Source organism: Balaenoptera musculus, chromosome 14, assembly GCF_009873245.2.
Source record: "Balaenoptera musculus isolate JJ_BM4_2016_0621 chromosome 14, mBalMus1.pri.v3, whole genome shotgun sequence".
NCBI classification, from domain to species: domain Eukaryota; kingdom Metazoa; phylum Chordata; class Mammalia; order Artiodactyla; family Balaenopteridae; genus Balaenoptera; species Balaenoptera musculus.
In genome coordinates this window covers 35,730,423-35,743,904 of record NC_045798.1, presented here as the reverse complement: position 1 = coordinate 35,743,904, position 13,482 = coordinate 35,730,423, and the positions used below count along the sequence as shown (strand labels likewise).

At 40.4% G+C, this 13,482-nt stretch overlaps 1 protein-coding gene across 3 annotated transcripts in view; it reads right to left on the bottom strand.

Moving 5' to 3' along the window:
* The window catches only part of MYOM1 (myomesin 1), a 136,181-nt gene that overhangs the window by 80,597 nt on the left and 42,102 nt on the right, over positions 1 to 13,482 (bottom strand). For all 3 annotated transcript variants that reach the window (XM_036875048.1, XM_036875046.1, XM_036875047.1), the window contains exons 6-10: positions 12,894 to 12,986; positions 10,883 to 10,971; positions 10,709 to 10,771; positions 6,573 to 6,737; positions 4,335 to 4,496 (exon numbers count right to left, since the gene is read on the bottom strand). In XM_036875048.1, coding sequence (XP_036730943.1) covers positions 4,335 to 4,496; positions 6,573 to 6,737; positions 10,709 to 10,771; positions 10,883 to 10,971; positions 12,894 to 12,986 — 572 coding nt within the window. The remainder of the gene's footprint in view (positions 1 to 4,334; positions 4,497 to 6,572; positions 6,738 to 10,708; positions 10,772 to 10,882; positions 10,972 to 12,893; positions 12,987 to 13,482) is intronic.

Genomic DNA, 13,482 nt, shown 5'->3' with positions numbered 1-13,482 from the left:
TTTACACTCACCAGCAACGTGTAGGAGTGCTGGTCCCTCCGTTCCTTCATCCCAATGGATTTTAAAACCTTGTAAATCTTTTCAGTGTGATAGATTAATTGTATTGCTTTGATTACTAGTGAAAACTTTTTCATAATTTATTTTTCATTTGTAATTCTTTTTTCATGACATTTATATCCCATCCTTTATCACTGTATCATCTTTCCTCCCTGCCATGTGTGTGGGAAGGGGAGGAAAGAATATATAAAAGTCTAGAAGAATATGTGATAAAATGATAACTTCAGGTATCTCTGGATGTTAGACTTACGATGGCTTTTCTTTTTTTCCTATTTATATTATCTATTTTTTCAGAAAGAACACATATTATGTATGTAATTAAAAAACTGGCCAAATATGTACAGCTTTGGAATGTGTTTCTGCAGACATATGGTGCTTTCTACACTGATCATTCTGGTTCAGAAGCTATTTTCTAAGCAGCAAAATACCAGAGCTCTGAAAAATGCATTGAAATGGCCTCATGCAGCTCAAAGTTTAAAAAAAAAACACCATAAAATGTCACTTAAAACACTTTGGCAGTTTCTCAAAAAGTTAAACACAAATTTAACATACGACCCAGCAATTCCACTTGTAGCTATCTACCCAAGAGAACTGAAAACCTAGGTCCATGAATAGGAACACAAATGTTCATAGCAGCATTATTCATAATAGTCAGAGAGTGGAAACAATCCAACTGTCCATCAACTGGTGAATGGACACACAAAATGAGGCATATCCATACGGTGCAATATTAGTCAGCAATAAAAAGGAACAAAGTACCAACATAAAGAACCTGAAAACATAGGCTCATGAAAAACGACAAAAGTAAAAGATCACATATTATATCCAGAAATGTTCAGAAAAGACAGTTTATAGAGGCAGGGAGTAGGTTAGTGGCTGTCTGGGGGCTAGACTGGGGATGGGAGTGGGGAAGGGGCACAAGAAATCTTTTTGGGGTGAAGGGGATGTTCTAAGCTGGATTGTAGATGGTGGGTGCACAGCTCTATGAATATTCTGAAAAGCACTGTCCACTTAGCATGGTTGACTCTTACGGTGTGTAATTATATCTCAATAAAGATTTTTTTAAAAGAATCTAAAATGTATCATTTAAAATAAACTTACAGGGGAAATCTTTTTCTAAAAGTTAAATTCACAACTCCATTTCTGAAATTTGTCTTTGCAATTTTGTCTTCCCCATGAATCTTTTCAATTCTCTCACATCAACATCTGATACATTTTAGAATCTTCCCTTATTTTGTGGATATGAAAACTGGCTTAATGATAAATTTCAATCCCTTCCCCCTGTCTGTGGTCGGTCATCTGAAGTCTGGCCTCAACCTGCAGAGAGCCACGACTCTGGATGTGGGCACTGAGAAATGTTGCTGAGGAAACCCTGGACTGTGTCAGAGTTCCCAGAAAAAGTCCACAAAGGGAATCCTCAAGGCATAACTTCAGTGTTTCTTGAGTCACCAGAGATACTCTGGTTCAGGTCAGACTGAGAGCAGAGGCAAAGACTCTGTTTGCTTTCAGTTATCGTCTGGCCAGGTCTATCCGGGTGCTTTGTTTAAACAAACATACTTGCTGGTAACTTCCAGGAGGTCCATTTTTACTGCAACTGACCCAGAGGGCTACGCTTCTTTTCCCCTCGCAAGATCCGACTTTTCCCAAATGCTTTTGTGTAGGAGGAAGTCTGACCCAGTTTTCAGCTGGCATCGATATTCGTGCATCTTTATCAGTTGCAAATCCGTGGCAGAATTCAATGATCATTTGTTATTGTTCAGTACTGGTGTGGTATATAGACTGCTGTCTCTCCCCAGTATCCATTCCTCCTGTTTCCTTTTAGTACCAGAACCCCTGAGCTTCTGCAGACAACATGTTGCCCAGCTTCCCTCCCTGTGGATGTGTGGTAGAGTGTTCACCATGCAGAAGTGATGTGTGTGTCCCCGCATCTCTGCCCTTCCCACAGGCTGGAACGGGAACACAGGACAGCACCACGGGGGCAGTGGAGCAACAACATAGATGGGAGCCAGGACTCTGAATGACTGAGTTGAGCAGAACCACCCGGACCACCTTCCTACCTCTGGATTGATGGACATAGGACAGAAATAAACGTTTTTTTTAAATTTCATTTCAGCAGCTTAACCTATTCCCTAATTAAAATCCTGGGTTAGCCATCAGAAGGCCTGTATCCTAGTCCCACTTCTGCTTCTAACTGTGAGGCTTTTGGTAAATCATGTTACTTTCCTGAGTTTTAGTTTTTGCATCTTAAAATTAAGGGAAGGGATTTCCCTGGTGGCGCAGTGGTTAAGAATCCGCCTGCCAATGCAGGGGACATAGGTTTGAGCCCTGGTCCGGGAAGATCCCACATGCTAGGGAACAACTAAGCCCATGCGCCACAACTACTTAGGCTGTGTGGCACAACTACTGAAGCTCATGCGCCTAGAGCCCGTGCTCTGCAACAAGAGAATCCACTGCAATGAGAAACCCGTGCACCGCAACAAAGAGTAGCCCCCGCTCACTGCAACTAGAGAAAGCCCGCATGCAGCAACAAAGACCCAATGCAGCCAAAAATAAAAAATAAATAAGTAAATAAATAAATTTATAAAAAAAAAATTAAGGGGAATCCTAACATTTTTGTGTGCCTTAGACTCCTTTGGCAAAGTGGTAAAGAAAACCTAGAGGGCCCTTCTCAGAATAATGTTTTTAAATGCACAAAATAAAATAAAATACATGAGCTTACCAAAGAAACTAATTATACTGAAGTACAGTTATAATCACAGACCCCTTGGGAGTCTGTGGACCCCAGTTAAGGACACCTGCATGACCTCCAATGTTCCACCCTCATCAAAACACCCAGGAGTTTATGGTTCTATTTAATGTATAAGAGATAAAAAATTAGCAAGTCTACCTGTATTGTTTATATGTTTATTTTCTGTATATTGTGATGTTTTGACATCTTAAAAGCCTTTCTGGGTAGGGAGAGATTTTCTGCCCCCACCTCCGGGGGCTAGCCAATTTTAACCCGTCCAGAGCTCACCTCCTCCATCTGGCCCGTGTACCCCAGGAGGAAATATTCCTCTGCCTTAATCATCTCAGCACCAGGGACCAGACAACTAAGCACGACCCCTGTAGCTTAGGGTCTGCTGAAGTTGTTCACAGCAGCCAGTCCTGAACTGTTTACCCCGCCCTGCCATGCCTTTTCCACGGGAGCTCCAATACAGACTGCGGTCTAAGCTCTCCCTCTGCCTCTTCTGCCTCCTGACCAACCAGTAGTGCCTTTGCTTCCCCATGTGGCCCTGGGTGGTTCTCTAGGACCTATGAGTATAATACACTCTTTTCCTGAGCCCCTCCTCTGTCTCCTCATGTGGCCACACCTGACTGACCATCACGTAAAAGAACACAGAGCACTGCCTTTGTGGCCTGGAAGTGTTCATCGTCTTCCAGATGATCTGGATCTCATGTAGAAATAACATTCCCACTTGTACATGTCTGACCTGTTAGAGACATACATCGCTGAAAAAAGAAAGACTCCTAAAACCAACAGTTATAGTTTGTCTTAAGAATTCAGTTGTAGTTGGGGACTTCCCTGATGGCTCAGTGGTTGAGAGTCTGCCTGCCAATGCAGGGGACACGGGTTCGAGCCCTGGTCTGGGAAGATCCCACATGCCGCGGAGCAACTAGGCCCGTGAGCCACAATTACTGAGCCTGCGCGTCTGGAGCCTGTGCTCCGCAACAAGAGAGGCTGCGATAGTGAGAGGCCCACGCACCGCGATGAAGAGTGGCCCCCACTTGCCGCAACTGGAGAAAGCCCTCGCACAGAAACGAAGACCCAACACAGCCAAATAAATAAATAAATAAATAAATAAATAAATATAGTTTTAAAAAAAAAGAATTCAGTTGTAGCATCTTGTTTCCTAGTTCATTAAAACTAAAGCTATAAAGAAAAGGCCTGTAATGAAGTAATAAATTTGCTCTCCAAAATAGATATTCAAGAGTGAGTCCCCATCACTCTTTTATTGTAGCTTCTTCAGACTGAGACGGCTTTTTGCATCACTAGGATTTAGCCTCTCTACTCAGACACCTACAGAGCACTGCTCGGGGGGCTCGTTGAAGATGAGGAAAGTAGTGACACTAGTGACAGTAATATAGTCTGGAAACTGGTCACCTTCCAACTGGTGCTTTCAGGGTTAAATTTTTACATTGGCTCTTTCATCGTTACCAAAAATATGTTTGGATAGATTGACGTGGCCTCGGTGTTTTAAATATTCTCAGATGTTCTGCTTTTTGCTAGGTCTTACCTCGAACAAAGACGTAAGCGCTGTGTTGTTCATAATAGTCTCCCATTCGTACACGGATTTTGTAGAGACCTTCATCTTCCTTGTTGAGATGAGAAAATGTTAGTGTTGCCCGATCTCCACTCCAGTGTGTTTGCACCCACTTTGATGGAGAAACAGGAGCCCCTAGGGAACAAAAGTAAGCAAATTAACTGATTTCTTTCTCATTACTCTCTTCTTCCTCCTTCCCCTCCACTCTTCCCTCCCCCCAATTCTCTCTCTCTCTCTCTCTTTATTCCTCTTCTTCTATATTGAATGCTATCTGAATATTAGAGGAAGTCTATAGGGCTTTGAGTCATTCTGCCATGTTTATATTGGTTAAAATGTTAGAGCAGAAGTGAGGGGGGGACCAGGGCCAGATACATAATCTGCAGGGCCCAGTGCAAAATGAAATTACAAGACCCCTTGCTCAAAAAAGCAGAGAAAAAAAACACAGTCAAGGTACTAAAATATAAGGTTTTGTCCTCTAAAAATAGTTTATTACTTATAAAACATGATAGGGTAATACAAATTGCAAAAAATAATATTTTCATGCCATAATTTTACATACAAAAATAATACTTTATTAATGTGATATGTTGATTGATAATACGATATTTTTTACTTACTTTTCTGCAAACTCAGTTACTTTTAGTAACTTCATTTTAAATTGATATAACTGAAAGCAACATCAGTCACTCTTTGCAAATGCAAGATCATAAATTAGTTTTGATTTTTTTTATTTTAAGAAGGATCTTTCTGCTGATGCAACTATTAATGCAGGTGTTAAGAGTATTACATAGTCATAGTAATATATAGTTTTATACATTATAGTATTATATAGTTATGGTGCTATAAAGTTAACATTGGGTTAATCTTCTGATGAACTATTTCAAAATATAAATTTTAGTACTCTAGAGCTGACGATTCTTTTTTTTTTTTAAACATCTTTATTGGAGTATAATTGCTTTACAATGGTGTGTTAGTTTCTGCTTTATAACAAAGTGAATCAGAGCTTATGATTCTTGAGGAACAATTTTTTCTAAAAAGATTTAACTCTTTATACAAATAGTTTCATGTAAGTCTGAATTTAATTTTACATGTAAATTTACATAATTGCATCCTAATGTTTTCTCTTACATGTCCTGTAACTTGTGGTCATACAAGAAACTGAAAATGACTTCATGATTTGTATATAATTCAAATGCCTGTTTATGCATCCTCTCACTGTATCTTTGATTATGAGGAAAAATTAATTTAAAATTATCTTTCTTGTTAATAACTGCTTCATCTAAAGTTTCGTATGAAAATAGTGTTCTTTTTCATTGAATGTGACAGTCTTTAAACTTAATTTTTATTTCCAAGCCTGTGAATATTTGCTTTGCAATGTTGTGGCAGTTTTCATAACCAGAGAGTCTAAACTCTGAAGAATTCTAACAACTGCCTTATGTGCCTTACTGCAATGTCTATGTACATGCTTTTATTTTATAATATTTTACAGACAAGTTTATTGCGTGATTGCTGGCAGCTCCTGTCACAGTGCTCAGGCCAGGAAGCTCATATCTGTGCAGATCCCACAAAGACGCATTCTGGGGCGGACAGGCAATCTCGGCTCCCACTGTGGGCGCCCACACTGCCCCAAGTGGGGCCCCTCCTCTCCTCTAGGGCCACGCCGGCCAGCAATGTTGCTGCTGCTGCCGCTACTGCTGCCGTGACTGGTTTCACTCTGGGCCCAGGTCCTGGTCTCAGCCATGGCCTTGGGATGGCCCAGACTGCCCGGTGCCCACACATGCACTGAAGTTCAGGCCAACTGCATGGTGAGCATGCTGACCACCACCCACCGTGCCTGGGGACCAGTGGGCATGCTCCATAGTCCCATTGGACTTCACTGGACTCCGCTTTATTTTACCAAATAAAATTAACTTACAAAATGAATATACATCCAACTTGCAAAATGAGAATACATTTTTTTGTAATCCTTTCCCTATATTACTTGGTGATAAGAAATTATAATCTCCACAGATATATTGCGAAAGTTCTGCTACTCTGATATATGTGTAAAAGCTTTTGTAACATCCAAAAGGTTATGTCCTCTAACGTTCAGATTCTGCCAGCTCTGGTAAAGAGAACTGCAGCCTTATGGACATTCATGCTCTGGGGCCAAACCTGGGCTGTGACCTTCTGCAAATAAGAACCTAGTGAGAATTCATTAGTAAGGCTCACCATTTCGGTACCACTGGATCTCCGGCTGGAAATGTTTAATTTCAGGAGTGATAACTACACGGCAGCCTAGACTCATCGTCTCGCCTTCTCTCCCGAAAGACACATCAAACTTGTCATCAAAGTGGATCTCAAACTTGGACGCATAACCGTAAGGGGTCACAGCAACTGGGCACAACAAAAACAAACATCAGTAATTTACTTTTTGTCATCAAAGAGACACAAGCATTTTAATAAGCACAGGTAGAAAGCAATCACAACAAACCTATCAAGTGACATCTGGGCAAAAACTAAGTCTTATAAAAGAAGTATGTAGCGGGCTTCCCTGGTGGCGCAGTGGTTGAGAATCTGCCTGCCAATGCAGGGGACACGGGTTCGAGCCCTGGTCTGGGAAGATCCCACATGCCGCGGAGCGGCTGGGCCCGTGAGCCACAATTACTGAGCCTGCGCGTCTGGAGCCTGTGCTCCACAACAAGAGAGGCCGCGATAATGAGAGGCCCGCGCACCGCGATGAAGAGTGGCCCCCACTTGCCGCAACTAGAGAAAGCCCTCGCACAGAAACGAAGACCCAACACAGCCATAAATAAATAAATAAATAAACCCAAAAAAAGTTAAAAAAAAAAAAACTCAGTGATATTAGAAAAAAAAAAAAAAAGAAGTATGTAGCATATTCACATATATCATTATATTGAAATGGAAATTCTGTGTATGGAAATTCTTGCTTCATTGGTCAGATAAGCTAAATGCTTATTTTTACTATTATAATTAATAGAGTTTAAAAGGTCAGGTTTAACGCCTTACATAAAATATAAATGAACACCACATTTAGCTTAGACTTAAATATAGCTGCAGTATATGCACATTAAAATGTTAGATTCTGAGTTCATTTAAACTTTACTGCTTGTACTCTTGGAACAAATAGCCATATCGATTTCTCATAAAAATTGAGTTTTTTAGTAAGTGGCTTCAGCTTCTTTGATGATCTGGGTTAAAAAAAATACAAGAAACATCAATGGGAGAAAACAAAGTTTAAAATACCATTCTTAGAAATATCTTATTTATAGATTGAGTAAATACCTGCACCATAAACTCTCCTAGGTTTTATTTTCTCTTTTCTCAAAGGAAAGGGCCTGGGAAAATAATGACTATTTTTGATGGCTTCCTACATGCCAGGAACTTCACATTTGACATGTCATCTAATCCTTGCAAAAACTCCATGGCATAGTTACTAGTTTTTCCTCTCTTTCAGGTGGGGATATAGAAGTTCACAAATATAATATACAGCTAAGGCCAAGGTTTCAAAGGCATCATGTGTGAAACTGAAATTCAAACGTATAACTGCCCAACTCTAAAACTTAGGCCCTTTTTCTCCTATTTCAATTCTCTTCCTAAGACCTCTTAGAATTAATTTGAAAATGCAAGCTAACGTTTACTGAGTTCACCTTGTGCCAAGTATTATTCCAAGTGTTTAATATCTACCAACTCAATTAAGCCTCATAATAACCCTATCAGGTAAGTGCCATTATTATTCCCATGTTATCGATGAGGAAACAGCAGCACGAGGAGACTAAATAACTGCCCATATGCGCCCTGCAGATGCAGGATTTACACTGGCAGGCTGTTTCCAGAGCCTGTGCTCTCAACCAATACATGGGGTTGACTTGACTTTGTGTGTCCCCAGGCAACCACTCACCAACAGGGAAATGACTTCTCTTTGAAGCATGTGTCCCATCTGCCCCATTTTTATATGATGATGTCCCACTGAGATCAAAACGCAAAACAACTTGAACAGATCTTGTTTATTGGGAAGTTGGGCTGGTTCCAAAGCTGCCTCAGGGAGTAGAGATAAGGCTTATAGGGAGGGCCTGGTTTAAGTCAGGGGTTGTCAAATCTGTGAGCCAACTCTGGATTGCCTCCTGTTTTGTACCATGAAGGATGGTTTCTAAATTTTTTAATGGCTGAAAAAAATCAAAAGAAGGATAATATTTTGTGACATGGGAGAAGTCATAGGAAATTCAAATTTCAGTGTTCATAAATAAGGTTTTATCTGGATACAGCCATGCTCATTCATCTATCTATTGCCGATGGCTGCTTTTGTGTTACAGTGGTAGAGTGGAATAGTTGTGACACAGACCCACACAGCCTAAACTATTTACAGTCTAGTCCTTTACAGAAAATGTTTGCCAACCACTGGTTTAGAATATGGTTTGGAGTTAGAAAGACCAGGTTACAAGTCGCTATTCTACCATTATGCGTGGTCTTGACCCATGATTTAATCTCTCTAAGTTGTTTCCTCATCTGCATAGCACAGATAAAAAGGCACCCAGTTCATAAGCTTTGGAGAGCATTAAATGAATCAATGCATATAAAAAATGTCCTAGGGGACTTCCCCAGAGGTCCAGTGGTTAAGACTCTGAGCTTCCACTGCAGGGGGCATGGGTTTGATCCCTGGTCAGGGAACTAGGATCCCACATGCCGCACGGAGCAATCAAAAAAAAAAAAACCAAAAAACTGTAAATCACCAGTGAAGCTGGGGGTGCTGTCTCCAAACAAAAAAAAAAAAAAAAAAAAAATGTCCTAGTACAGAGTCTGGCACAACTGATCAATACATATTAACTACTAGAGCAGAACCAAGGGCAGGGAGCTTTATCCATGATATTTACCAGCATATTCCAACCACCTAAACTGGTACCTGGCACATGGTAGATGTTCAATAAATACTAGTTGAATTAATGAATAAGAGCCCTCCGTTCTCTATGCTGGGAACAACTGCACTCAATTCAGGAGCCAGAGGAGGCTCTAAAAGATTAAGAAGTTAGAGAAGTAAGATTGAGCTGGGCTTTCAGACTCTGGCTTGATGGAGAAGAGGGGAATGGGAAAAACATGGATGATGATATAGAAATGGGACTGAACAGGATACGTGTGGAGGATTGTAGAATGACCAATAGGCCAATCTTGGGGACATTGGGGATAAGTCATAGTTTCAAATTTCCCAGCTATTCTATCTCAATATAAATCAAATGATAGGGAAGGACATGATTTGGGATGTGTTCCTCCTACACTCTCACCCATCATCCCCTCTTGCCCATGGGATTGATACCAATGATTACAATTTAGAATATTAAAATTAGGAGCCATTCCATGAAGTCGATGGAGTAGGTCATCTACAGACATCAAACTAATTCGGTGAAAAATTGACCCATGAGAAAGTATTTTCATCAACAATTTTTAAAACTACCACTTATTTTTTAATGTTTGGAAAATAAGAAGTTTGGGCTTGACTACCTTTTTCAGTCTGAACAATGTAAGCATCAAATTACTTGAACAACAATAAGGATTTTACTTTTATTGCCTCCCATGAAAAGAAGTTCTGATATAGATGAAATGACTGAAGTTCACAAATTTACAAATTACTATGGACCAGAATATTGTTCATAATTTGTTATTAAACCACATTTAGACCTCATTAAATTGCATTTCATAAATTAATGTATTTATTTATTCATTCATCATCAAATACTACTCTACATCAGGTGCTGGGGTTTAAAGATAAAAGGTCCAGCCTTGCCTTCAAGTGTCTCATGGGTCAGTGGGAGAGAACAGTTAACAGTGTCCAGTGAGATAGATGCTCTTATGAAGGTGCCACAGCTTCACTGGGGACACCGAACCCTGAGTGGGTGGGGCCTGGGGTGGCAGTGGGGTCAGACACGTATTTCTCAAGGAGTTGATACTGAACTGGATATTTAAGAATGAGTAAAACTGCTCTGATATAGTCCAGACTGTGTGTGTGTGTGTGTGTGTGTGTGTGTGTGTGGTTAAATCACTCTGCACAGGTTTGTGTAATGATCTTTCTCAATTTAAACACAGAAAGACTTAAAAGCATTTTAAATGCTTTTAAGACTTAAAACCATTTTTAGCCTGTCACATCTGGGCATTTATAAAACCAGAGCAAAGCAATTATATGCAGAAAGAGAATATAGTAACCAAAGAATCTGAAAAAATAAAACCAACCACAGGTAGTATTACACACATACTAGCATATATTATAATATAGACTATGTATTTATTTCAGCATTATGGAACAGCTTATTATGCAGTATTGTACAGAGATGACACAGCAAATATACTTTTAAACTTACAGATGGGGGGCAAGGTGGAGGCCCCTGCACGGAAGAAAGTCTCATCAAGCTCTCCCTTATATCCTAGAAAAGAAAGCAGAAAAGCATGCCAACTGTTCCTTGACTTTATTTTTTAGCAGTGAGAATAAATTTTTTAAAAATACACTTTGAATAAAACAAGTCCAGCAAACTTACTCTTTACCACAACCGAAGCATATGCTGAAAGCTCTCCTTTAGCATTCATCGCCGAGGCCCGGTACTGAGCGGTGTCTTCAAAATCACATCTGAAAGAACGGATGGAAATGAGTGCCCAGTGCAGTGACACTCCTGGTACAGTCGTCCCTCAGCATCCGGGAGGGATTGGTTCCAGGACCCCCATGGATATTAAAATCCGCGGATGCTCAAGTCCCTTAAGTAAAATGGTGTAAAATAGTCGGCCCTCAGTATCAGCGGGTTCCGCCTCCTCAGATACGGAGGACCGATGTAATTGCTAGCTGTTTCATCAAGGATCTCTTTGCTAACAAGGCACAGGGCAAATCACTGACTGACACATAGCTCTTCGGCACTCTTGATAAAGCTACTCTCTCTGACCCAGCACCCTGTGGTGTTATATAGGCCAACAGATCTATCTACCAACAGCTATAGTCCACTGTGACCCTAACCTGGGTTCATTTAAAATGTCCAAAAAAAAAAAAAGTCAACAAAGTGTCAAGCATATAAATTACAGTGTGAACAGTGTGATGAAAAATTGGTCTAAAGTTGTTATCAGGAGCAGAAAATGTCCAGCCATGTACCTTTGGAGCAGGTAAGACCCCGAGCACCTTGGGGCCTCCCTCAGGGTGGGTTTCAGTCTGGGAGGCTACAGGGTGATGAAGAGACAAAGAAACAGCCTCTCCTTATAGACGCCCACAGACTCCCTGAGCCACAAAACGGATCCCGGTTGGTCTAATATGCTCTAGCCTCAAAGTACAAATAAGTTATTTAACTTTCAATTCTGCTAAGGTTCAGGCCCACAGAACAACATAAGAAGTGCCATTTGGAAGTTCCTCTAAGTTATAATGCAGAAATTGGGATGTCGTTAATAATGGAGTAGAGAGAGAAGGATCTCACACAGAGATGAACAGGCTAAGATTTCAAAGAAGGCTGTTTTGTGTCTTATCACTGCCAGTGTTCGTGTTCTTCATTGTTCCTCTGGGTTTAGTTTCATTTGTAAAATCTTAGTTCTTGTTGAAATCTACAGACATCAATAGAACCCCAGGAGGGTCAATACAGTTGCCTTTCCCATAGCTATTTAATTATAAAGCAACCACATAGCTCGCTGCCGCCTTGGTAGAATCTCCGACTGGCAGAATGGATGCAACTTTAGGAAGGGGTCAATGCTTGGCGAAAGCCCCAGGGTCCCAGGGTTCTTTCTGCTTTAAGCCCAGCATCACCTGTGTCAACTGCTCTGACCTGAGAAGGCTATGAATCTCTTGAGATCAGAATGACGTAAATTTTACTTTGACATCTCAGCATGTCATGGTTTTATTTGAACCGAAAATGCTGGGAGCTTGTTTAACTTTTTCATCCACATAACTAGGCTTGGATTTCAAAACCGCATTAGGAGACATGATAAACCTTTGAAAACCTGGAAATTTTGATGTGGATTCTGCTTTCAAATTTTGCTTTAAAAACATCCCAATGTCAGGCTCTGCGTCCATCTACAGGCTGACAGGGTGGGCACATAGTTTCCCACAGTTCCTGGTGAGCTGAAGGATAGAACAATTTCTCCAAGTCCGGCTTACTTGCAATGTCACCCAACCCAAACTTCATCGGCCTATATTGATTAAAGGCAAAAGTGTATAGTGATGGCATAGATTTGGAACTCTGAAAGGATAACTGAATATAAATGCCTATTTATGTAACTTATTTTCTTACTAACGTCTAAGAAAAACTCTCCAGTATATAAAAGGATAAATAGATACAAATGAATTTTTCCTCATTGTCTTTGACTAAATTCAAGTAAGATCACTTTGGGAGGTAACGTGGGCTTGGTAAAAGTGTCATGCTTATCGCTTTTAGGTGTGCACCAAGAAGCAATGTATGGGACTGTCCCCCATCCTGATCATGCTACATTGGGAGGAAAAGGGGACAGTCATTAACTGGGGCGCAAACTGCCACCCTAAGCAATTGCTGGGCAACACACACAGACCCTGATGTCTCTTACGCATTTATCTCCAGAGTGTGAAATCCATATCGGCTTTCGATAATATACTTTCCAGGGTTTGCATGGACGTTTATTGGCACCTGGTTTTTATACCTATGAGACAATGGAAACAAGGTGAAGTAAGTTGAGGTGTAAATAGATTCATGATTAAAAGCAACACACACACAACTGTTGTTCTTGAAGGAACACCTGTAAACACAGCACTGAGGTCGGTAGCAGGGTCTGTTCAATAAATGCAAATAAAACGCATTATAAATATTATAAAACTTCTTTTTTTAACATTAAAACAATGGAATTTTATTTTGATGAAAAACGAGTTTACAATCATTTAGTAAATGCAGAGCAAACGCTTCATTTTCCTATCCCATAACTCGAAAAAAATCATTAGTAAATGAATATCTGTGAACAGATTAAGGGTAAGGCAGACTGGATAATAAACCACCTGAAGTTCACACTCCCTGCATGTGACTCACTTGAAAAGGATGAAAACGGCACTGAAGATAACTGATAAGATATGGGCATTGAATCCCATCCTAATCATTCAAATAAGCCCAATGATACTCATTTTTTGCTCATCATGGGCAGCAAA